At 39.4% G+C, this 27,128-nt stretch overlaps 1 protein-coding gene across 4 annotated transcripts in view; it reads right to left on the bottom strand.

Moving 5' to 3' along the window:
* The window catches only part of MTHFD2L (methylenetetrahydrofolate dehydrogenase (NADP+ dependent) 2 like), a 108,689-nt gene extending 88,520 nt beyond the window's left edge, over nt 1–20,169 (bottom strand). For 2 of the 4 annotated variants that reach the window (XM_036336263.1, XM_036336282.1), the window contains exons 1-3: nt 19,909–20,168; nt 5,406–5,590; nt 3,040–3,162 (exon numbers count right to left, since the gene is read on the bottom strand). In XM_036336263.1, the coding sequence (XP_036192156.1) occupies nt 3,040–3,162; nt 5,406–5,590; nt 19,909–20,018 (418 nt within the window). In that variant the 5' untranslated portion in view covers nt 20,019–20,168. Of the gene's footprint in view, nt 1–3,039; nt 3,163–5,405; nt 5,591–19,908 lie in introns of all 4 variants that reach the window. The other 2 variants (XM_036336290.1, XM_036336273.1) reach the window with 2 other exon arrangements.
* Nucleotides 20,170–27,128: the final 6,959 nt, after the last annotated feature.

Below are 27,128 nucleotides of genomic sequence, written 5' to 3'. Positions count from 1 at the left end.
CCTCATGTTGTGGTGACCCCCAACCATAAAATTATTTTTGTTGTTACTTCATAACTGTAATTTTGCTACTGTTATGAGTCATAATGTAAATATCTGAAGTGCAGGATGTATTTTCAGGGGTCACGACCCACAGGTTGAGAACCGCTGGAAGTAATGCCATGAGTGACCAGTCTACGAGGATTCACATCTCAGTGCAATTACTTACCAGCTCTGTAACCTTAAGGAAAGTTTAATTTCTTTGGGCCTCAAATTCCTCATCAGTAAAATGTGCATAATAAAAGCTCCAATCCCACAAGATTATTGTGAGGATTTCAATAAGTTAATAAATGTAGTGACTGAGATTAACTGCTTAATCTAATAAATGTTAGCCACTACTATTTTGTATATTACTGGCTTTTCAGCTAATTGAAAATTGCTCTTTCTGCGAGTATCCAGATGTTAGTTACCACCTTTGGCTCCATGCTTCTCACCCTCCAAAATAAACAGGACTCAATTTATTTCTATACAGATAGATCACCAGTGCCATCTAGTGGTATTGCTAACAAATTCACCAAATGAGTGATATTGCCCAAAAAAGGGTAAAATTTCTACAGATATAAATTTAATTTTTAAGACAGACTAAGTTGAATGTTGTTATTTGGAAATTTGTAACATTTTATATAACTACTAGAGGCCCAGTGTACAAGATTCATGCACTGGGCGGGGGGGGGGGGGGGGTAATGGCCCTCAGCCTGGCCTGTGCCCTCTCACAGTCTGGGACACCTCGGGGGATGTCTGCCTGCCAGCTTAGGCCCAATCCCCATGTCTTCCTGCTGGCTTAGGCCCGATCCCCCTGGGAATTGGGCCTAAGCCGGCAGGCAGACATCTCTCTCTCAGTCCACCCACCTGCCACTGCTTTGCTCGCCAGCCATGAGCCCAGCTTCTGGCTGAGCAGCACTCCCCCTGTGGGAGCACACTGACCACCAGGAGGCAGCTCCTGCATTGAGCGTCTGCCCCCTGGTGGTCAGTGTGCATCATAGCAACAGTCGTTCTGCTGTTCTGTCAATTTGCATATTAGGGTTTTATTATGTAGGATTTGGATGAAGTACACAAGCAAATGAGAGAAATTTCATAAACTGCAAACTATAAATAGATTGCTTGGCAAATACAGTACAAAAAAGTTTTTTATTTTTTTTTTTTGCATGAGCCAAACAATTGGGTTTAAACCCATTGCCAATATTTTTGGACAGATTTATGATGCTTACAAACCCCTGATAATATCTAGACCTCAGTTTCTTATAATATGAAATGAAGGTGTTGTACATGTTGAATTTCTTTCCAGTTCTAAAAGTAAGTGATGGATTACTATACTAATTTTAACAGGATGAATCCATAGTATTACCTATCAGAAGCACTTTCTCAGAGGGAAACCTTGATGACTTGACAACTTCCAAGATCCTTTCCAACTTTATTATTTTTTAAAATGCAGCCATGTTGTAATTAGACATATAAATTTTTGGTATAATTTGAGCAGCACATAAGTTATAACATACTAAGACATTAGGTTATATTGTTGGAGAAATTAAAATATTAATACCATATAAAGATGCGAAGCAAAGCATCATGCATCTTTATTTTCTGCAAGTCCAAACCTACAGAAGGTGCGAAACTGCACAAAACTAATGTAACCTATACTATATCAGCAGTCCTTGCTTTGCTCATTGAAAATGCACAAATTTTAGAGCCACAACTAATTAAATAACACCAGCCCTCCAATAACACAATTCACATGTCAGTGACCATGGTATATTAACTATATTATGTCAGAGTTGCTGGCTATTTGGTCTGTAAATCCCTATTTAAATAATAGATGTAGCATCAGGAGCAGTGACCAACATATCACTTCTTTCAAAGTCCATCGATGATTGCCCACTGCACATCTGTATTCAGTTCAAACATAGACAGCAAAGCATGTTGCCTCCTTGACTCCAAGTGTAATGTCACAATTCACATGACATTTCCCCAAAGTGAGTAATCAACAGAGGGAATTAGCCTATGAAGAGGAAAAGTACAGCAGAGTCAAAATGTGATGTTGCTAGAACTGAAAGTGGATTGAATAGATCTGAAAATGGTGACAGCCAAGCAAAGACATGAAAAATCTAGGCCCTCATGAAGTGAACATAAGACCTATAACCTAAAAAACAAGCTCAGGTTGCTTCAACAGGGTGCTAATTGAATATAAATAACTGTACAAGAAATAGGTGACTGGAATGTTGACACTGCGCCCTTTGGAGCAACTAAGCTAGGCAGTGACAGGAATTCAGAGAAGGTGAACTTACCAACATCAATGAGGAAAGTTATGACAAAAAGAATGACAATGTCCCAGAGGAAGTGACACTGGCATAAAACCTCACTTTGAAGAAACTCAGAAATATTTACAACTTTAAAAGTACAAAGAAAAAAATGAAAGCTGATTGAAACTTAAAAAGAAATATGAAAGTTCAAGTCACCAAGACTTAGAAAAGATGCTTGTTCCATATTGTAAGTCATACAATGAGAAGATGGTAAGTTCTGTTCAAACTCTTGACAAGTTTTTTGTAAAGAAATGAAATACTTTCATTCTCAATGTTTTAATGTTTTAAACTACAGTGTACTAAATAAATATTAGTTTTACTATTTTTCATTTCCCTATACATTTATAAACCACAGTAAGTAAATTTATAATGGTTTGAGAAAACATTTTAGAGTCATGGAACAATTGTCATTTTTACCCTTGATTATTAAGATCACTTTGCCTGATTTCAGCTTACACAGTCATTTTACGGTCTTGTAATACCGTGCAAAGCAAGGACTGCATGTATTGTCAATGTCTAAGTTGTTCTTTCACAATTTTCAGTCACTGTAAGCATAAGTCATTCAGAAATTGTCACTATTACATGATAGTATAATAGCTTGATCCCTTCTGAACAAATTATATAAATTACTTGCAGTATCATGACATAATGCTGAAAGGTGCCCTTTATCCTAACCAAAGCAGACATACAGAAAAGCATTAAATACCTGGCAGTGGCAACTGAACTAATATGCCACTGACTCTCGGGTCCATGTTCAATTGATCAGTTATATCCAAAAGCTCTTCTTGAGAAACATCCTTAGGCTTTAGAATGATCTCACTATAGATACCTAGAAGAAAACAAGCACAGTCACCTGGCTAACAACAATGTGTGCTTTTCATTAGTGGTGTCTTACACAATGTGTAACTCAAGCATGTCAAACTCAAAGGCTAACATGGACCAAATAAACAAGGTTTAAGTTTATGTGGGCCACAAAAAAACAAAAGCTTCAATTTTCATTGAAACGTAGGTTTATTTTGATAGAGAAATGCTGAATACAAAGGGCTGAAATAAACGAGTAATTATTAATATAAAATAGAACATTTTAATCAAAATTAATATTTTTTCTTGAACATTAACTTACCAGACACTGAATAACTGCACAAATTAATAAGCGTAATGCAAATAAACCTATTTCTCTTGTTCTTTGAAAATGAAATATTTCCTGTTGCGCACACCAAACAAGTCAGTCCAAGGCTAATGAGTGGCAATGGGCTGCTAAAATATTCGCTGCTAGTATTAGTGGAGAGAAATGGTGCGCCTGCACATAAGGCGTGTAAGGGAAATGAATGCAACATGATTATAGTAATCAGTCATTAGTAAACGCTGTAGTTCATCTACACTAATAAAAGAGAAAAATGGTAATTGGCGTACAGCGCTACCGTTTTCATTGGCTAATCAGGGCTATATGCAAATTAACTGCCAACTAAGATTGGCAGTTAACTGCCAACAAGATGGCGGTTAATTTGCATATGTAGGCACAATGCAGGGAGGCGAAAGGGAAAGCAGGAAGAAGCCCCCTGCCACTGACAGTGATCGGAAACCCAGGGGGGAGCTAAGAGCTGGGGGGCAGGGCAAAGGCGTTCCTGGGGCCGCCTTTGCCCTGCCCCCCAGCCATGATCGGAGAATCAGGTGCCTTTTCCGCCCTGGCCAGTGATAGCAGGAAGTAGGGGTGGAGCCAGCGATGGGAGCTGGGCACGGTGGAAGCTGGCAGTCCCAGGAGCTAGGGGTCCCTTGCCTGGGCCTAAAGCGAAGCCCACGATCGGGGGCCGCTGCGGGTCCCCGCTGCCCGGGCGGACGCCCAGGCCAGAGGCGTTAGGCCTGGGCAGGGGCGGAGCCTGCAACCGCGGGGAGCTGGGGGGGCGGAGCCGGGGATTGGGGGGATATGATGGTCCCCTTGCCCAGGCCTGAAGCCTGGGTCAGAGGCGTCAGGCTTGGGCGGGGGGTAGAGCAAGTGATCAGAGGGAGATGGGGGTCCCCTGCCCAGGCATGATTCCTGGGCCAGAGGCCTCAGGCCTGGGCCGGGGTCAGAGCCAGTGATTGGGGGGAGATGGGGGTCCCCTGTCCAAGCCTGACACCTCTGGCGGAGACGTCAGGCCTGGCAAGGGGCCGATCAGGCGATCGGAGGGTGATGTGGGTCTACGCCTCTGGCTGAGGCATCAGGCCTGGGCAAGGGGCAGAGCCAGCAATCGGAGGGGTCTGGGGGTCCCCTGCCCAGGCCTGAGGCCTCTGGCCCAGGAATCATGCCTGGGCAAGGGGCCGATCCTGCGATTGGAGGGTGATGGGGGTCAACGCCTGAGGGCTCCCAGTATGTGAGGGGGGGCAGGCTGGGCTGAGGGACACTCCCCCCCCCCCCAGTGCACGAATTTCGTGCACCGGGCCCCTAGTTATTAATAATTATGTATATCAGGATATTGTAAAAGTTAAGTTATGAAATTTTTATTAAAATGTTTCTTAGATACCATTATATTGGCTGGGCCACATGCAGTCCGCAAGTTTGACATGCTTTGTGTAACTGATTTTCTCTGCTCCTGTCCCACAGGAAGGAAAGGCCCTTCTACAAAAATGGTGTTCTAAGCATCATCAGAAGAGATTTCTCAAACAGGATTCACATGCATTCTTTGGCCCAGGATCCTATGTGGAAATTGCCCTTATTTGTGATAAGCTACTATTAGTGAATTTGAATACAGTAAAAACATTAATAGCATCACCACCACTGACAGGTCAAACTTGACAGAGTGAACTGGCCAGATTTATTATCTCATTAAAGCAAATGTATTAAAAACGGTCCTTTTAAATGTAAAGTCTTCCTCTCACATCTCACCATAGCATCTAAAATCACATTGAATTGATTCAATAAGAAATTTAAAGAAAGGGGTAAGAAATGAACATAAACATTGGTAACTAAAAAAATCTATCATAATAATAAATGTTATTCAAATAACACTTATTTGACAATGATCATTCATTATTACACTTTGAAGTAAAACCAGAAATATTCTTTAATAACAAGCACAATTAAAGCATCCCTACCTACAGCAGAGGCGGCTTGGATCTTCTTCCTGACGTAGGTGTGGCTTGCTGGGTTATCTCCCACTAAAATGATACTGAGGTGTGGTCTTCTATTCCCAAGGGAAATCCAGGACTCCACACCCTCTTGTATTTCTTTCTGGATTTGTTTGGCCATTTCAGTTCCTGAGATAATAATGGCATCGTGTCTATGGGGAATAAAAGATTAAATGTAGTACTGAAGACGACAGTAAGGCGTATTCAACAACATACGTTTAAGATACAAGAACGACTAAAACATTCGTGGTTCTCCAAGTGAGCATCCAAAATTTGATTTTCCAAGTATATATGACACCCAATTCTTCAGGTTCATAAATATATTTATAATTTTGTGAAATATTCTAGCTCTGCTTTTTAGTTTTACATCTGCATTATATCTATAGTATACATTTCTTTATAACTACCATGTGGATTTTTCAAATTATCAAACCACATACTCCAGATCTGGACTATAATACTGGCTCTGTTGAAAGCTCTATTATATTTAGAAGCAGCAGGTCAGCACAGTTTAGTTAAAAACTGACACCCATTTTCAAAGCCTTGTGCCATGTAGTATGTGACCCCACAGTACTGCGACCCTAAGGCTAGTGTGTTCACTGTTAGTTACTGTACCCTATACAGGACCTGAAGTCATGAGCTCTGTACTGCACAACTCTTTTAACTTTATTCCACAGCCTTAGGACAGCTCCATGACAACAGCTGCCAGTCTTGTCACGCTTGTCAGTGATTACTTTGGGGACCAGGTCAGTAACAATGGCCAATTGTTCCCCATATCATGGCATAATTTCTAATGAAAAAAAAAAATTGCACAGAACATTACTTCCTGCCAGTTTATATAAGTACTTTAAAAGGTAAGAAATGCTATGCTTTGATAGGTAGCATAAATCTATCTCTGGAACGGCACAAAGAAATGCATTATGGGAAGGCTTGCCAGCTCACCATGATGCCAAACTTAAGAGTGATAAATCTTGTTACTCTTACTGTGTGTTTATTTCTTAAAGGTACCTGATCTATAATAATAAAAGCATAATAAGCTAATCAGACCAGACGTCCTTCCGGACAGCCTTCCGGATAAAGCCGGAGCTACGAGTGAAGCCTGGGTCCCGGGTTCCAGAGGGAAGCCAGCACCAGCAGCTGGGGGAAGGAAGGCCTACTCTTGCATGAATTTCATGCATCAGGCCTCTAGTAAAGTATAAGATGGTTCCTTCTTCATGCTGCCATTATTATTACACAAAATGCCAAATGCAGGCCAATGAATATTGTGAAGAAGAGGAAGAGGAGGAAGCAGAAGAAAAGGAGGAAAGAAAAATCTTATAGCACCTTAATTCTTTCTAATATCTGTACACTTTTTATTTTCTAACAAATGTGGGCACAATGAATATCAGCCAACACACAAGTGCAAACTTGCTGCCTCTTCCAAATAAGTCAGCTGCCTTCTCTAACAGGTGGTATAAATACAGGTAGAACCAGATCAAGAATACTCCATTTCAGTCTGGCCCCAGTGGTCCATGGTGCTCATCCAAGTTCATACAATTCTGATGTAAACATTGTTCTGGGAAGAAGTGAATCCAAAATGTGGCCTATAAATAGATACATTAAAATTGCCTGGGAAGCCTGCTAAACTTGCAGATGCCCAGACCCCAAGACCACATCCACAATTCAGTCCTTAGAGGGTAAAGCCTAGGAATCCGCATGTCTAACAAGTTCCCACAAGTGTTCTTTTGCATGACAGTGTTTGAAAGCCACTTCTGCAGTTCAACACAAAAGTACATTTTAATAATAATCATAACCCTGGGTAAATAATTGACTGAGAGAATAAACTGGTTAGACAATACAATTAAAACTAGACCTTATAATTATAAGTAAACTACTTTTGATTCTAACTTTGTTGACTTTTCACTAAAAATTTAATAGCTTTCAAGACATGGAAGTTCATGGAAAATTCAGTGTGACACATTTGCTCACTGTCCTAAATTTATAGCAGTTTTATTGAAGTACTAGAGGCCCGGTGCACAAATTCATGCATGGGTGGGGTCTGGCAGGCCTGCCCCATCGGGGCCAATAGGGCGAGGCCAGCCAGGAAGTGGGGCCACGGTCAGTTGGCTGGCCGGCCCTGTCCCCTGGTTGAACTCCTGGTCAAAGGGACAATTTGCATATTAGCCTTTGATTATATAGGATAATTGAAATACAATAAACTGCACACATTTAAAGTATACAACTTGATGTTTTAATATATGTATGTACCTGGGAAACAATTACAATTAAGAAAATGAATATAGCCATCACCCCCCAAAATTTCCTGGTACTCCATTTGTAATCTCACCATTCTACATGTCCCTGCCATGTACCTCCACCGCCGCCCCCCCCCCCCCCGCGCCCCCATCACCAGGCAACCACTAATTTGCTTTCTGTCACTCCATATTAGTTTGTATCATCATGAATTTTATAAAAATGAAATTATGCACTACACTCTCCTTTTTATCTATCTACTTTCACTCACCATAATTAAGATTCATTAATGTTGTTGCATGTATCGATAGCTCATTTCTTTTTATTGCTGAGTAGTTTTCCATTGTATGGATATACAGAAAATTGTTTATCCTTTCAATTGTTGATGGGTATTTGGATTGTTTCCAGTTTGTGGTCATGATAAATAAAGCTGTCTGGAACATTCATCTTTAAGTCATTGTATACACATATGCTTTCATTTCTCTTGCACAAAATTTGAGCAGAATGGCTGAAACATATGGTAAGTATATGTTTAAATTTTTAAGAAACTGTCAACCTGCTTTCCAAAGTAGTTGTAGCATTTTACATTTCCACAAGCAGTATATGAGAGTTCCAGTTGCTCGACATAATGGCAATCACTTGGTATTGCCAGTCTTTTACATTGTAGACATACTAGTGCCTATACTGTGTGTTGGTATCTCCTTGTGCTTTTAATTTGCATCCCTATAGTGAATACTGATGTTAAGCATCTTTTCATGTGCTTATTTACCATCTGCCTATCCCCTTTGTTGAACTGTGTAATTTAATGTTTTGCCCATTGTTTAATAGATTATTTCCTTATTATTGAAGTTGTGAGGGTTATTCATAATATCCTAGATTCAAGTCCTATATCAGGTTTGTGATTTAAAATAACCTCTCCTAGTCTGTGCTTTACCTTTTCATTCTCTTAACTGTGTCTTTGGAATATCAGTTCTAAATTTTTATGTATTTCAATCAATTTTATTTTTATGGATCATGCCTTTGGTATTGGTATAATGAATCTTTGCCGCACTCAGGGTCACAGAGGTTTTCTCCAGTGTTCCCTTCTATAAGTTTTATGGGTTCAGGTTATACATTTAGTTCTATGATTTAGCTCTATTCATAGTTAGATGAGAGCTTATATCAGAATATTATCTAATTTTTTTCTGAATTTATTGAGATTATCATATATAATCCCATGGACTTTTGGTTTTAGTGTGTTAATATGGTGAATTACATTGACTGATTTTTAAATGTCAAACCAACACTGCATTCCTGGGATAAACCTCACTTGGTCATAATGCAACTATCCTTTCCAGATATTGTGGATCCCATCTAAAATTTTGTTACTTGTTTTGCATCTATGTGCATGAGAGGTATTTGTCAGTAGTTTTCATTTCTTGTAATGTTTTTATATGGTTTTTGTACTAGGGTATTGATGCCCTCATAGAATGAGTTAGGATGTACTCCATCCTCTTTCAGAGTTTCTGCAAAATTGGTATTATTTATTCCTTAAATATTTGGTAGAATTCACCTGTGAAAATATCTGATCTTTGAGGTTTCTTTATGGGGAGGTTTAAAACTATAAGTTTAACTTTTTAATATACAGTGCTATTCAGGGTATTCATTTTTACTTGAGTTTTTATAGTTTATGTCTTTGTACATCCTAATAATTAGTACATAATTATAATGATAGACTAAATCAAGTTAAGATAAAATACACTTACTTTTGAGTTTAAATTTTATTTTTCAAGGTTAAGTAACAAACTTTTTTCACCATTTACTATGAATTTCTAGAGCTCATTTTTTATTAATTAATTTAGTGGCCTTTTAATACTAAGAGAACAAAGACCTCTATATTAGTAAATAATACTAAGGTTTCAGATACAGCAACTAATTCCAGCATGGCTCATTTATAAAAGATAGTTAAACAATAAATACTTTCCATAAATTAAATTGTGTCAGCAATATTCAGTTAGGGTAAAATACTGGATTGCAGAAACAGTTTTATATGCTAATAAACTTTAATTCACTCTTATAGTAAAGAACATACATTTATATTTTAAAACACAAAACCACCTAAACTCCATGTTGCATTTTATAGCATATGAATAGCAGTGCTGCTGTTGATATGTCTTATAGTTGATTCTCTGTTCAACAGAATAATTTGTTCATAGGCTACTGTGAAACAGACAATCACTGAAAATAATTCAGGATAATTACAGTCAAGAAACTACAAAGAGAATGTCAGAGTCAACATTGGCATAAATTGATTCCTGGCTTCCGAAGAGACAATATACAGATTAAACTTCACTGCAGTTTGTACGTTGGGGTCTGAGAGAGTGACAGTGCCTACTTTACTTTATTGCACTGAGATGCTAAGTTAGTTCGCTAATTATAGCTAAAATTAGAGGCCCGGTGCATGAATTTGTGCAAGGATGGGGTCCCTCGGCCTGGCCCGCAATCAGTGCCAATTGGGGCCATCTTGCCCAGTCCCTACTGGGGCCAATCGGGGCCACTGCCCTGGGGGAGAGACCGTAGGACGTTGGCCAGCCACGGGAGGTTGGCTGTGGGAGCACACTGACCACAGGGGGCAGCTCCTGCATTGTCTTCCCCCTGTGGTCAGTGCGTGTCATAGCAACCAGTCGGCCAGTTGGTTGACTGGTCCTAACGGTCACTTAGGCTTTTATATATATATAGATGATACAGCCTGAATTAGCTTGTGTTTATGGGTAAATATCCACAAGACTGCCACCCAATTATGAGTACAGACTTTGAGCATTTTCAGTAGCACCTGAGCCATCCTCTTGATTTCCTCAGTTACTGAAGAGCCTCAATAAGCCTGGCTTTGTGGGAGACACACTCTCCTATATAATAAAAGTGTGATATGCAAATTGACCGAACGGCAGAACAACTGGTGGAATGACCAGTTGCCATGACACACACTGACCACCGGGGGGCAGATGCTCAACGCAGGAGCTGCCCCAGCCTGCAGGCCCTAGGCCAGCCAAGGCGGGTGCCAGCAGGGGCCCCCCAATTGCCCCACCAGTCGCCCCACAGATCGGCCCTGATCGTTGCCAGGTCTAGGGACCCTACCCATGCACGAATTTCATGCACGGGGCCTCTAGTAAGAATATATCAAGTAACCTGGAATTAGTAGAGACCCAATGGGAGGATGCCTGTATCAGTCCATGTACTGAAAGAACTGGTAAACACACACATTATCTAACTCACATAATCCTTAGTGCATAAACAAATGAATTTTTCAACATGCACATTGTTGATATCAGCAAGAATTTAACTCCCTGGTTAAAGTAATGATCTCTGCCAATCCATTTTCTATACTGCAGCTAGTGATTTTCCAAATGTAATCATGTCGATTTCCTGGTAAAACTCTTCACTACATGCCCACTGTTTATTAAATTAACAAACATGCATTAAGGACCTTTTATATAGAAGGCACTATTCTATGCACCAGGAACATAAGTAATAGTGGACAAAATTTTCCAATTTCATGGAAACCATATTGTAGTTGAAAAAGAACAGCAATTTAAAAAAGAAAAAAGCAAATATTGAATATATCATGTGTGAAAAATGGAGGGAAAGGACCTATCGAGAGGACAGGGTTATCATTTTATATAGGTGAGATAGTGTCACTTCTCTGATTATCCAGGTGACATCTGAGCATAAATGAAGGAAATGAGGGAATGTTGTGTGGAGAAGAGAATTCCAAGCCAAGGAAACTGTACAGCAAGTACAAAGAACTTTAGGCAAGAGCGTCCCTGGCATGTTCAATGAATAATAAGGTCAGTGGCTGCCATGGAAAGAATACGTGGACCACGACAGAGCATGAAGTCAAGGAGGGATGTCTGATTACATAAGACCATTCAGGCCTTTGAAAGGATGTTGGTTTTCACTGTGAGTGAGGTAGGAAGCCATTTGGAGATTCCGAGGAGTGCCATGACCCAATTTTTATTATTCAATCATAACTGGTTAAAAGGTGGAGGACAGTCTCTGGGAGCAAGGGGAGTGGGGGCACTAGGGTGGCATCTCAGGCAAAAGATGACAGTGGCTTGGGCAAGGGTGGTAGCAATGGGGGTGCTAAGCAGTATGATTCTGAATTTGAGGATAGAGCCACTGAGATTTACTTAGATTGGGTGTTACGTGTGAGAAAAAAAATCAGATTACATGCCAAAATTTTTAACCTGAAAAACTGAGAAAAGGAAGTGTTAACTAAAATCTAAATTTCCTGTACCTTCAAGCCCATGCATGAGCTTTCTTTAGCATCACTGCTAAAGAACACAGAGCTCACCAAGTCCCACACTACTCACAGCTGTATTTCAATGTATCTGCTGTGCCAGGTTCTTATTTCTGGATCTTCACATACCCTGTTCCCTTGACCGGAAACACTTTTCCTTCGCTTCCTTACTTTTCTAATCGCCCTACCATATCTGTTCCTCCTTCACCTCAAGTCTCAGCTTAGGTACTCTGGGAAATGTTCTCTGACCCTTTACCCTGGGGAACTACCTCTATGAGCTCCCACGGCACCCAGCTCCCCCTCTTTTGTAGTATTGTAATTCCTTATTAAAATTGCTGGGTAGGGCAGCAAGTGAATGTTTACTAGGATATCCTTAACACTTAGCAGAGTATGTGCACATCATATGTGTTTATTAAATATTTGTGAAGTTACCAGAGTTAAAATGTTTATTGTATTATAATTTTTAAAAATTATGTAGCCACTGAAAATAATTATAAAAAAGAGTAAAATGGGAAAATATCCATTGTATAAAGTGAAGGTATGAAATGAAAAATTGTAGGTATATAATCATGACTCTTAAAATATGCATGCATCTGGCTAAAGATTTAAAAGAAATATGCAAACTAAAATGGTGAGATAGGTAGTATTCTGGACCTACCTATCTATTTATCTATTTTAAAATATTTTTCAATGTCTTCAAAATAGGTCTTCCTGAATTATATTAAAAATGAGTAGACGTGCCCTAACTGGTTTTGCTCAGTGGATAGAGCATCGGCCTGCAGACTGAAGGGTCCCAGGTTCGATTCCAGTCAAGGGCATGTACCTTGGTTGCGGGCACATTCCCCAGTAGGGGGTGTGCAGGAGGCAGCTGATCGATGTTTCTAACTCTCTATCCCTCTCCCTTCCTCTCTGTAAAAAAAATCAATAAAATATATTTTAAAAAAATGAGTAGATGCAAAATATTTATAAAACATATGAAAAGGGAAAATAATACAATTAACCTTACCTCTTAGTTTAATAAAAAGATTATAATCACTGAAATCATCTGTGTAACTCTCCCCTATCAAATAACCTTATATTCTCCAATAATTAAACACTATCCTGAAATTTTGATTAATAATTCCATTATTTTCCTTTATAATTCAATCTACTGTTTCTATTTTAAACATTAAAGATGTAGCATACATTATATACTACATACATAATAATATTTCTCTAAGGCATATACCCAGCAATGGAATTGCTGGATTATAGGATACATATGTGTGTTCAATGTATGCTAACCTGTTTTCCAAAGTAGTTTTCCAAAGTAGTTCACAAGTCCATCAGTGGTGTATAATAAGTTTTTATTGCTCTACTTCCTTGATATTGTCAAAGTTTTTAACTTAACCAATTAATTAAATGCCATTTTATTGTGGTTTTAACATGCATTTCCTTAATTACTAGTGGTTGGACAATTTAAAGGCTTATTGGCCATGCAGAGCTCCTCTTCCATGGAGTAACTTTTCATCTCTTTTGACCATTTTTCTAACAGATTATTATTCTAATCTGTAGTCATTATTTATATATTATGAACACCAATCTTATATCAGTGTATCAAATATGACCAGTGCGTAGCTTCCTTTGGATTTATTTTATGGTTACTTTTAATAAAAAGTTCTTAACAAAAAATTAATATGAATATAAAATTAAGATTAAAATTTTAAATTGTTTTAATGTATAAGAATATAAATTAATTACTTTTAAAATGTTAATTTAGAAAATAGTTTTGAATAGAACTTTTTTATAGGTCCACTAATATATTTGTTAGTCAAATAAATATCTATATAGATAAAAGCCTAAGCAACCATTCAACTGTTCAACAGTTCGACTGGTAGCTATGATGTGCACTGACCACCAGGGGGCAGATGCTCAATATACAGGCATGGAAACATGGAAGAGACTGGTGAAACTCAGAGGGAAGAAGGGAGGAGAAGGGGTGGGAAGAGATTAACCAAAGATCTTACATGCATAGTAGAGGCCCAGTACACAAATTTGTGCACTGGTGGGGTCCCTTAGCCTGGCCTGTGCCCTCTTGCAATCCAGGACCCCTTGGGGGATTTTGGAGAGCTGGTTTTGCCCAATCCCCACAGGCCAGGCCGGGGGACTCCCCGGTGCACAAATTCATGCACCGGGCCTCTAGTTCTAAATAATGTCATTTTCATTACTTGGATATCTCTTTTTAGTATTAAAAAAAAAATGAGCTGGTTTGGTCAGAAAGTCATAGTCACATTGCCATTAAATAGACATCAAAAGTGAAGTTGACCTTTGAGATATGTTGCCATTAAATAGACATCAAGTTAAGTTGACCTTTGAGGTATCTTTCACACAATTTACCTAACACAGTGATGGCGAACCTTTTGAGCTTGGTGTGTCAGCATTTTGAAAAACCCTAACTTAATTCTGGTGTCGTGTCACATATAGAAATTTTTTGATATTTGCAACCATAGTAAAAAAAAGACTTATATTTTTGATATTTATTTTATATATTTAAATGCCATTTAACAAAGAAAAATCAACCAAAAAGATGAGTTCGCGTGTCACCTCTGACACGCGTGTCATAGGCTCGCCATCACTGCCCTATCATTACTTGCTCAGGTGACATTTCCTGAAAAGGCAGAAATATTGCAAGTTACCTACAAAGAAAGCAGAACAAGGGCTCTCTCAGTCCTTTTTCTCCCCACATTGCTGGGCTAGCACTAAATGTGGATTCCTTAGGAAGCAATAAATCATGGGGATGGGGGAGAGGAGTATAGGACAGCTCAGTGCAGTACTAATTACTCACCCTAAGCCAGAAGTCCTGTGTTTCAGCCCTAATGAGCAGTTATGAGCTTGAACAAGTGACTTAACTGCACTCAAAGGCATGCAATTTCCTCAACTGTATAATGGGAATGCTCTCTGTTGACCTTACATAAAGAGATTTGGCTAAGAGATGATTGGCTGATTTGCAAAAATGGCTCTCTCTCTCCTAGTCTTGGTTAAGTAACAGATGGAGACATATTCAGATAATCAGTAGCAATATAATATGGGACCAGAAAGCCATCAGCATTTAGTATTGTTTCTATGAGCTTGTTTATTCACCTACTAGAGGCCCAATGCTCGAAGATTCGTGCAAGAATGGGCCTTCCTTCCCCTGGCTGCCAGCACCGCCTTCGCTTCAGGTGGAGCCGCCTTTTCCGCCTTCCCATGCTGCCCAGAGGCCTGGAGCGGCTGGGGCAGTGCTGAACGCCTGCTTCTTCGCCATGGTGACGACACAAGCATCCCACCCCACCCCTGGCCGCTCGGTGCCTGCATATGCAAATTAACCTGCCATCTTTGTTGGGTTAATTTGCATAATACTTTTAATTGGCTGGTGGGCACCATGAAGGTATGGTCAATTTGCATCTTTCTTTTTTATTAGTGTAGATACTTCCCAGAAAATAAACTGTAACTATTCTAGTCTCTGGTTATTAGAACTAAATGAAGTGTCAATTAACTAGAGCAAAATAGAAAACAGAAAAAATCATGACTTTTCTTGTATATAAAAAATTCCTTCACCATGCAAAAATCTACCCAAGATTAACAGTGTCTTCAATCTGAATACTGAGCATCTTGCTTCAGCACATAGGTTTCAATCTCACTTTAAACCAGCTTTTAAAGCAGGAATTGTTCTATGAGAACTGTTTTATGAAAAAGCCTAATATAATCATTAACAAGTCAAATTTCTCTTCAGGTCCTAAGGTAGTTTAATTGCTTTGTATTGTAGGGCACAATTTGGAGATTTTAAATTAGAACTAACAACATAATAGAAATTAAACCCATGAGCAACAAATTCTGAGATTAATATTAGTCTATGTTTTGCATTTAATTCATTTTAATCAGAAAACTTAATTTTGGACTCATTACATTATAACATATTATCTCCAAACAACTGGGACAGACATAAACCTAAGATATAAGATGTTAAATGGTGAAATATTTAAGTTCTAAATTGAAAATGGTATAAGAACTGCTGAGAAATCGAAACTGTAGCCATATAGCTATCATAGCCCACTTTGATTAGACTAGGTAAAGCATTCAGATGGGAAAACCACACTATCATATTTGCCACCAAAACAAAATATGATTTTGAGAAACTGTCTTTGCTAGTCATTGGAACTAACTCTATCTTGGCTGAAGTCAGTCTGTGGAAAATCAACTTATGTAATGGTCTTAAAGTCTGCGTCCTTTCAGCCTCACATGAGGATAAAAAGATCTTTAATTAAGTAATTCTTCTATAAAGATATAAATATTGAATAAGTCCAGAGGGGAGAATCTGAAGAAAAATGAACAGCCTTCATGATAAAACTTGATTCTTAATTATTAAATTCAACTACCCACTTTATAAGACATTAATATTTAAATAACATAAACCAGTATCTTTTACTAAGTCCAAAAAGTAGGGGTTTTGGTGTTTTTTTTTAATGTTAGCCTAGCTGCAAAAATTATAAAGCCATTGGCAATGAGACATAAAGAAAGGTGAGGCTTCTATAAAGAGCTATAGGCCAATACACACATTTTTTAAATGCTAAAAGGAATCATAGCAGGGGGAAGAAAAAAAATCTGCCAAATTAATGATTTTAGGAATAATAGAACAGGATAAACACAAAACAACAACTTGGGATATCCATTTAGTTACTGAACTTAGTTCACGTAGGATTATCTACAGCAGGGTTTGTGGGAGTCCCTGTTGCAGGATACCTGCAAATCTGCTTTGAGCAAGACTTTAATTAGAAAGGTCTGTGTGTGACCTCCCACTCAAATGGGATCGGTTCCTGCCCGGCTCCATATATTGAAAAGCACCGAGACAGACTTATGTGATGTTCACAACCCAAAGACATTTTTAACTTGTAAACTCCTCATACAGCAAGACAAAGTAGGAAAACTCTAATCACCAACAATTTTTTTTTTTAACTTTTGGGCTGTTTAGGGAATTCATTTTAGAAACAATAAGCTGCAACAAATAGAAGAGTTAATTTATTTCTTTGACATTAAATATATTTTCTTCCAACTAATAAGATGTAATTTCTCACAAATAAATGGGGTGTGTGTGTGGGGGGGGGGGGGGACCCTGCAAATCTTAAAGGAAAAACCATTGAGAGAAAAATGTTAAATGATACTTCAAGATTTTGTAACTTTCAAATTCTGTCAAACATATCACTTGAAATTTCACTTGTCAAAAAAACAAACAAAACCCTCCAAAACCGTATTTACATATCCATTATTGCAGGTATCTAATTATTCAAAAATATAAAAAATAATAAAAAATACATTTTCATCCTTCATTTAAGGCTCTATATAACTCAGAAATTGATACTAAAATCTGTTCATTTCAAACAGTCAATATCTTTCAGTGGAGAGTTTATCACACTCAAAGACAATTTTCAATAAGAATAACATTAAAGTTCAAATTTTAAGTCAATGGGAATGGGGTCAGATTTAGACCACATTCACTATAAAGAACTAGACAACTAATGTGTCACTATACATTTAAAAAATGATGACTGAGGATGGGGACAAGTGGGGAGGCAGACAGTGGCGACCTCTGGAAGATGGAATCTCTTCTCTCTGCTGGCCCTAGAAGAGAAAAGAGACACCAATAAGCATCAACACACTGTCCGAATTCCTCCCCACCAGAGACCCACCAGTCCACAGGTGTTTCTCAACCTTACAGCCATCCTCACCTTTATATGTGGTATTCAGTGCCAACAGAATATCAAAGACACCACCCTATCCGAACTTAATTAGCGCTGCCTTAAAAAAATAAAAACTATCAAAAGTATTGTTTATTTTTATACAGTTATAATCTGCATCAAATGGGGCTAAAGGCAGCTGGGCTGAAATAACAGTTCTCATCTGTATTAAGAAAAGCTTTCTAAAATTATTGCACTAGATTATCCTATCCTATATTATAAAAGGCTAATATGCAAATCGACCAAATGGCAGAACAACCGGTCGCTATGGTGTGCACTGACCACCAGGGGGCAGACACTCAATGCATGAGCTGCCCCTGTTGGTCAGTGTGCTCCCACAGGGGGAGTGCTGTCAGAAACTGGGATCACGGCTGGCGAGCACAGGGGTGATGGCGTGGCAGGAGCCTCTCCTTCCTCTGCCGCACTGCTAAGGATGTCTGACTGACGGCTTGCAGGAGCGGGCCTAAGCTGCCAGTCGGACATAACCCCCCGCCCCTCCCCAGGGCTCCCAGACTGTGAGAGGATGCAGGCCAGGCTGAGGGGAACCACCCCCCCACCACCACCCAGTGCACAAATCTTGTGCACCGGGCCTTTAGTTTTCAATTATAAAGAGACTATTAAATAAAAAATTTTAAATATCTAAATTATCCGTGTGGGGGGGGGGGGGGCATCTGTACAAACCTAGTGGCTACAACCAAATACTTGGGTTGTAACTGTTGTGACTCCCATTAAATGCACACGGAGAGGATATGGTGAATGGGGTTGTTTACATCCAGCTGGCTACGAGAAATTAATCAACTTGTACAATTTGAAAAAAGTTATCCTCATCCTGGAAAGAAGCCCTGAAACACTAAAATTTTTTGAAATCTAAATAAGTAGATAACTATAGTAGATAATTCCTTCAATATTGTAATGCAAATAGAATTCTCCAGAATCTCCTTTTCCTAGGTAATAAAGTTAGTAATTCCAAACACCTGGCAAATTCTTCCAGACACTACCAGGGCTTACACAACCAGAACTCTGAACCCGTTATTTTCTCACGTATTCTTGTGGAAGACCTTGTCGCTGAGAACTGCCTTCCCAAGTAAACCCTACAGGAAATCATTTTCGTTTCAGCTACTCAAGACTTACGTCCAAATGCATGCAATGGGGACTTACACTAAATAAGCAGCAGCTATATTTCCACATTACTGACCACTGCTGTCGCCCAGGTATTGTGCTGAACAATGGAGATACAAAAAGACTAATGAGACACCATCTCTGGCCACGGAACCGGCAGTGACAGCGGCGCATCGCTGGAAGCCCTGCAAGCCTGGAAACGGAATCTCTTCTCAACTCACTGGCTTGGGGTGAGGAGAATAGAATTTAAACCCCTGAGGTCTGCGTTTGCAACCACCACAGTGACTGCCGGCCCCTGGCGCAGAGTGAAAACCCCGCTGTTCTGTGCTTCCAAACTAGTCAGCGCAAGGTCCGAAGAGATGCAGCGAACAGAGGACTCATCACTTCAGTCGCGGCTTGGGAAGTGTCACGCAGAAAAAGACGGAGAATTCAAGATGAATGTCTGATTTTGAAAGTCATTAAGAATGTTAGGGCTGGGAAAGACCTAACTCCGTATTGCCAACGAAGGAATTCAGAAATCCAAACACGCATAACAACCCACGTGGGACAGCGCCCACTCCTTTGTTGACAAATTACAATCACCCCAACAAAAAGAAACGTTTGAAATGCGCAGACCACGCGTTTTCACGGCAGCTTTCCCGAGGGACTCAAATGCCTGCACAGATAACTCGCCGGCGCCAGCTGCGAAGAAGGGACAATCTGGGGCCGAAGCCCAGAGCCAAACGCGTCCAAGCCGCCCGACTCCGGGCCAACCGGACAGGCCCCGCGGTCCCTAGGCCACGTTCGGAGCCCAGAAAGGCCTCGCCCCGCCCTGAAGGGATGGATTCCGCAAACCTACTGCTTGCCATCAAAGTGATGGATTCCGCAAACCTACTGCTTGCCATCAAAGTGATGGATTCCGCAAACCTACTGCTTGCCATCAAAGTGATGGATTCCTTAAACTGCGCCGCGCTGCCACCCGAAACCCCGAGCCCGGAGCGCGGGAGCTCCGCCCGCCACGAGTGCCCGCACCGAGCGGCCCCTCCCGCCGGCCGCGCCTTCCCACCCGGAGCGCGCAGCACCGGGGACACCACGCGTCCGGCCGAGCTTGTACCTCGCGCCACTGCTCCGAAAGGCCCGGAACGAGCGCCCGGCCGCTCCCGGCGCCCCCATTCGGCCCAGGAGACCGCGGAGCAGCGAGAGGGTGCAGGCGGACTGAGCCATGACCGCGAACCCCCGGCTTCCGGACGGAGTTCACCCCCGCCGCTCCGGTCCCGCAGCTGCTGGATGGGGTCCGCCCCCACCGGGCCCGGCGGGGGAGCAGCTCCCACCACCACCGGGTTCCGGGGAGCAGTGCAGGGGCGGGGCCAGGAGCCAGGCTCGGGCCGGGATGGGGGGCGGGGCTGAGGGATCTCCCCAGCGTCAGGGGGCAGGGTCGCGCCCCAAGGCTGGAGCTGGACGTGGTCTGGGGGGTTGCATCTGGAAGCCCGGTGGATGGCCCTGTGGTTTGGCGACGTGGCTTCTCTCCTACTCCGCAAGCCTCAGATCTTCCCGCGGGGGGGGGCGGGGGGAGACACAGGGACGGCGGCGACACGAATCCGCTCCTCAGCACCCCCCTCTCTCCAAGCCGGGGCTCCAACCCACAGCCTCGCAGAGGCCACGAGGAACTCGGTTTAAAGCAGGGAGGGGCTCACTGGTTCTTTTGTTTCTGACTTCCGTAGTGCGACCTTTGGACACCTTGGGAGCTGGAGGCAGAAACAAAGGTGTGAGTGTGTGGAGAGAAGAGGGGGACCTGACTGAACACGGCCTTAATTTTAGGGTTTCTGTGGCTCCACCTTATCATTTGCACTTTTGGGAGAAAAACAAAACAAAACTGAACAATGTGTATGGTTTTCCAGTCTACGATCAAGTTAACACAGCCTAGGAACGCGCTGTTGTGTATGGTGCATTTGCACTGAGAAAGCAAACTATCAGCTCCCTTTGGAAAATCAAGACTGCCCATTCATGACGCTGGGATATGTTAAAAGATAAACTGAGCCATATTTTTTTAAAATTTTAAGTGTGTAGTTGAGCACAAATTGGCTTGAATCAGGCAACATTCAATCTAGCAGATAAAAAGGAGCTGTACAAAATAAAAGTCTTTTATATAGAAGGGAGAAGGAACTAGGAAATTATACAGGCAAAAAGCAGGTTGGGCCCAGCTGCTGTACTCAGTGGTTGAGCATCCACTCATGAACCCAGGAGGTCAGGGTTCAATATCTGGTCAGGGCATATGCCTGGGTTATGGGCTCAGTCCCCAATAGGGGGCATGCAAGAGGCAAGCGGATTGATGATTCTCTCTCATCATTGATGTTTCTACCTCTTCCTCTCCCTGTCTGAAATCAATTTTTAACAAATTATTTTTTTAAAAAAAGAGCAGGATGGTTATTGCAGTTACTAAGGGGATGGTGGGGCAGATTACCTAACTAGTGATGATTGAGCGATTCCTGATTGGCTGGTTTAAGAGTCTGATTCTGGTAGAGCAGAAATGTAAGTAAGTCTTCATTTGGTGACATGAGGCTTAGCATAAGCCATTTTGGGTATGTTGTCTTGTTTTATAACAACAGACACAGATAAAACCAGCTGCAAAGTTAAAGGAAACAATATTTCTCCCAAGGTCAGACTGTAGGTATGAAGTGTCATCACAATCCTTTTGACCGCTGCTTTCTACTTAGACCAGTGGTTCTCAACCTTCTGGCCCTTTAAATACAGTTCCTCATGTTGTGACCCAACCATAAAATTATTTTCGTTGCTACTTCATAACTGTAATGTTGCTACTGTTATGAATCGTAATGTAAATATCTGATATGCAGGGTGGTCTTAGGCGACCCCTGTGAAAGGGTCATTCGACCGCCAAAGGGGTCGCGACCCACAGGTTGAGAACCGCCGACTTAGACCCTTCTTCTCTAAAATCATAGACTGCCAGAAAATTTGCTGTTTAAAGTCATATCAATAAGAATGAAACATCCTACTCTTGTCTGGATGACACAAAGAAGCAGCCTTTACTTCCAAGCAAGGTACAGAGCTTCAGACAAGGGATTTCTGGACACTCTATCAGATAGAGAGTTCAGAACTCTGGTTAAAAGGGTGCTCAATGATTTTTTTTTTATTTGGAGAGGTTTTTAATGTTGCTAATGTGCAGACATGTGAATACCTTTACCAAAGACATCATCTCCTAGCACTATCTTAACCCCTTTTGACCTGAACCATTTCTCAGGAGTCTTCATGAAGTTGGTAAGCCTGAGAGATGACAGGGTCCCTTGAGATTCTGTATGAGAGGTGAGGTAATGATTCCTTCTGTACAAAGGGAATGAATGCTTCCTTACTGCTTGCCATAAAAGTGATGGATTCCTTAAACTCAGAGTTCCTCTTCTGTTGCCCAACCCACTATACATGCGGACTTTATCTGGTCCTCCACACCACTCCGTGATACATGGGGTTCAAGAAACTGTAATGCTAATAAGATGCTAATACTCTGGCAACTACTTCTTTTGTTTTTTTTGGTCATATCATTTGACCATGTATGTGAGGGCTTATTTCTGAGCTCTCTTTTTCATTTCATTGTTCTATATGTCTGCCTTATGCCAGAACCATACTCTTTTGATAACTGTGGCTTTGAAATAAGTTTTGAAATCAGAAAGTGTGAGACCTCCAACTTTGTACTTTTTCAAGATGGTTTTGGCTACTCAGGGTCCCTTGAAATTCTATATGAATTTTAGAATGGATTTTTCTATTTTTGCAAAAAAAAAATGCCATTTAGACTTTGATAGGGATTTCATTAAATCTGTAGATTGCTTTGGGTCACATTAACATCTTAGCAATATTAAGTCTCCCAACCCATGAATACAGGATGTCTTTCCATTTATTTGTGTCTTCTTTAACTTTCTTCAGCGATGTTTTGTAGTTTTCAGTGTATAAATCCTCCTTGGTTAGATTTCTTTCTAAGTATTTTATACTTTTTGATGCTATTGTAAATGGAATTATTCTCTTCATATTCTTTCTCAATTGGTCATTTTTTGCAACTACTTTTGCTGTAATGAATTTCTTTGTCTCTGTCCAGGAGTCTCTTGTCTTCTGTAAGTCTTCATGAAACTGTGGAAGGCTAGTTTATTAGATTGTAAGTAGGACAAAATTAACTCCATCATAAAGACCCAAATTAAAAGGAATGAAAGAGGGGATATCACTATAGATGCTAAAAGCCTTATAATGTTGATAAAGTGATACTATAAAAAGCTTACATGTTAATAGGATAATAATGCAATATATTTGACAACATAAATAAAATAAAAACTTAAAATAGAAATCATAAAAAACTAACCCAAGAAGAAATTTAAAATATTATAACTATATAAATTTTAAAAAATGAATTAGTAATTAATAATCTCTGACAAAGGATTTCCAGACATAGTGGGCTTCACTGGTGATTTTTCTCAAACATTAAGAGAAGAATAATAAGGATCCTATTCAAATTTCTCAGAAAATAGAAGGAAAGGAACACTTCCCAACTCACTTTATGAGGCCACCATTGTCCTGATATCAAAATATCACAAGAAAAAAATAACTACAGACCAATATTCCTCAACATAATAACAGAAATCTTCAAAACAATAATAAATAATATAAAGCAATATATTATAAGGGTAATATATCATTAACAAGTGGGAACATATGTGGTTCAACCTTCAAAAATTAATGTAATTCTCAATAGCAACAAATTAAAGAAGAAAAAACAATGTTGATCTCAGTAGATGTAGAAAAAGTATTTGACAGAATTCAACATTTATCCATGATAAAAAAAAATAAAAACTTTCACAAAACTATAAATATTCATCAAGCTGATAAAATGACTCCTATGAATACTCACAAATACTCATACTTCATGGTGAAAGACCCCTAAGATTAAAAACAATGGTATTTTCTCACCATTTCTACTTTATATTGTACAGTTCATCTGGGGCTGACTAAAAAAGGGTACAAAAGAACTTTTGGAGTGATAAGATGTTCTAGATTTTAATTATGGTGTGATACATAATTTATGCATTTGTCAAAACTCATCAAATCACACATTTAAAATGAGAACATTTTATTGTATGTAAATTATACCTCAATTAAAATAGATAAAACACAAGAGTTAAGCATTGTTGATTTTCTTCATATGTAATCCACATCCCTCACTCACTAAGAAGCCTCTTCTATTTTTTAAAAAAATAACTTTTATTGAGTTCAGAGAGGAAGGAAGAGGGAGAGCTAGAAACATCAATGATGAAGAGTATCATTGATCAGCTACCTCCTGTACACCTCACACTGGGGATCAAGCCCACAATGCGGGCGCAACCCGGGCATGTGCCCTGACCAGTAATTGAACCGTGACTTCCTGGTTCATAGATGGATGCCCACTGAGCCACTCTGGGCAGAAGCCTCTTGTGTTTACACCACTTTTATTTCCCATAATTAATTTGGCCACTAGAGGGAATCCATGTTTCATAAACCCAAAAGCTTTGCAATGATTTGAATATCATGTCATCTCTGGATATACATGCACAGAAAAGAATAATACATGTGAAAATTTTCATTAACAGATTTGTAAGAATTTAGTAACAAATTTGATAAAACTCTTTTTGGCCCTAATAACAGAAAATAAAAGTGTTACTTGTGGAAGGGATGAAGCTCCTTTCATTAGTTTATTGAAATAGTGAACCCAATCTTGACTTTCATCTAAATGTTGTGAGTCATTTAAACATAATCTTGGAATATTTTTATTGATGAGAGAGAGAGAGAGAGAGAGAGAGAGAGGTGAGGGGGGCGGGGGGACTTGTTGTTCCACTGATCTATGCATTCATTGGTTGATTCTTATATGTGTTCTGACTGGGGATTGAACCTGCAGCCTTGCTGTATCCAGATGATGCTCTAATCAACTGCTGAACTATCCACCCAGGGTACCTTGGGGTATTTTTTAAATAAGGACATACTTTTGGTTACAAAAGTTATACGTGTTCATTATAGAAAATTTGAAAGTTGTAGAAAAGCTGAATGAAAGAAAAGAAAGAGAAGAATTATAAAAGCCACTGTCATAAGATACACAGTCCGCAAATAAGAATGCTGTCAATATTTAGGTGTATTGCCCCCAGAGCTTTTATTTACACATTAATTTTACTTGGTTGTAATCATATATAACATGGCCACTAGAGGGAACCCATGATAGAATTTAACCACTATTTGGTATCTAAAATAAAGTACAAATTAATATTTGTTCATAATGTGGAATATTCATAATTATATTAACTATGCTTCTTTGAAGTGTTTTTAATAGCACTCACCTAAGAAAGTTATACTAAAAGCTTATTAATATTTAATAGCCACATTAAATTGTTTGTATTTCTTTGGTGGCACTAACTCTTAGGCAGGAAAATCTAATTGAGTCATTACAACTAGAAAGGGGTGGGCAGTGGATGGCAGAATCTTTTCTTCTTATTCTAAATCATCTCCACTTAAATTGTTAGAGGAGAAATTGTAATCTATGACCAGGAAAAAAATCTCAGACAAAAAAAACAGTTTTGCATTATTTACATATTAGGCTTATGATATATTTCCAAGGAAAAAGAAACTACACACATTTAACTCAGTTGTACCTTGCCACATAACAAAAACATATTCGTGTTTAAGTAGAGAGGACAATGAAATGGCTAATAAAGAGTAAATAGTTTTGAGCCTTGTTTGTGGAAGTTACCTGTACATTTATTAAAGTCCACTTGGCACAAATGTACATTTTAACTGATAGAGGGGATAAAGGGAAGAAAGTTAACATACATATTAACAATATTAAAAATAAATATTAAATAAGTATTTATTAATATTTATGGAAAACATTATTATATTCCTGGAATAGGTATTGTGTTACATTATTACCTTTTCTTTATTTAATCCTTACAACAGTTTTATAGGGATGAAGGGGAATTACTCTCATTTTACAGATATAGAATCTGAGGCTCAAAGAGGTTAAATAACTTTTCCAAAGTCACACAGTTAGTATGTGCCAAAGTTAGGGTTCACAGATAAGTCCATCTGGCTATCACAGCCATACCTTTAATCTACATACTCTATTTCCAGGAACTTCCGTGTATGTAAAACCCTTTCAAAGCAGAACTTCTTTTTATCTCACTTTAAGATGTATCACCTTCATGATGTTGTATTTGAAGAAACTTCAGCCTAAAGAATTAACTTAAAAGAAACAATTACTTCAGTCCCAGGAAAGAACTTCAAAGGGCAATTTCATTTCTAACCCAAACCAAAGATGATATTCTTGGTTTAATTCTACTACTTTATCAAATAACAATGTAGGGAGTGGCTGGCTTATGATTACTTTATTTCCTTCATTGTCTAGGGCAGCCGTGGGCAAACTACAGCCTGCGGGCCGTATGCGGCTGTTTGAAATGAATAAAACTAAAAAAAAAAAAGACCGTACCCTTTTATGTAATGATGTTTACTTTGAATGTATATTAGTTCACACAAACACTCCATCCATGCTTTTGTTCCGGCCCTCCGGTCCAGTTTAAGAACCCATTGTGGCCCTCGAGTCAAAAAGTTTGCCCACCCATGGTAGGGGCTAGTATATTTTGGTAACTATAACATTTATGTGCACAGATTATTATATTATATTGATTGGTTTTATAAGACACCTTTCTGGTACTATATTTGAGTGGAAATGAAATCCTTTCTTAGCCTCTAAAACTAGAAAAGAATAAATAACATCCCCATAATATGCTTTACTGAAGTTTTTAACTGATATAGTGTAAAAAGGAATAAATTTGAGAATCATACCTGGAAACACATAACAGTAAAGGCAGTTTTGCATTTACTTATAAATTTACAAATACAGAGATTTTTTAATTTAATAACTATTTATTCAGCATATACTATGTGCCTAGATTAATAAACTGGTAATGGATTAACTGCATTAAACATCCATTCTAGATTTAAAAACTCTTAATAAAATATGACTACACACTTACTGTTGGGATGTCGAAAGAACTCAAGAAAATATCTCAGCACTAAAACAAATACAGGAAAAAAATGGTCAGATGAGTGGCAAACGAAATTAAACCCAGAATTTAATATTGCTAAAAATAAACATTGGAAGATATCTTAAGATGTGAGTCAAATAGACTGCCACTAAATACCACAAATAAGCAGACAGCCAGCAAGTCACGGTAAATGTTAAACCAGAGGAGCCTCGCACACATGGAGAGCCTGGTGCCAAAGGGGAAAAGGGAAGTACTGAATTGAGCATGCCTGATT

This window comes from Myotis myotis, unplaced genomic scaffold, assembly GCF_014108235.1.
Source record: "Myotis myotis isolate mMyoMyo1 unplaced genomic scaffold, mMyoMyo1.p scaffold_m19_p_1, whole genome shotgun sequence".
Taxonomy (NCBI): domain Eukaryota; kingdom Metazoa; phylum Chordata; class Mammalia; order Chiroptera; family Vespertilionidae; genus Myotis; species Myotis myotis.
This window is presented reverse-complemented; position numbering and strand designations above follow the sequence as displayed.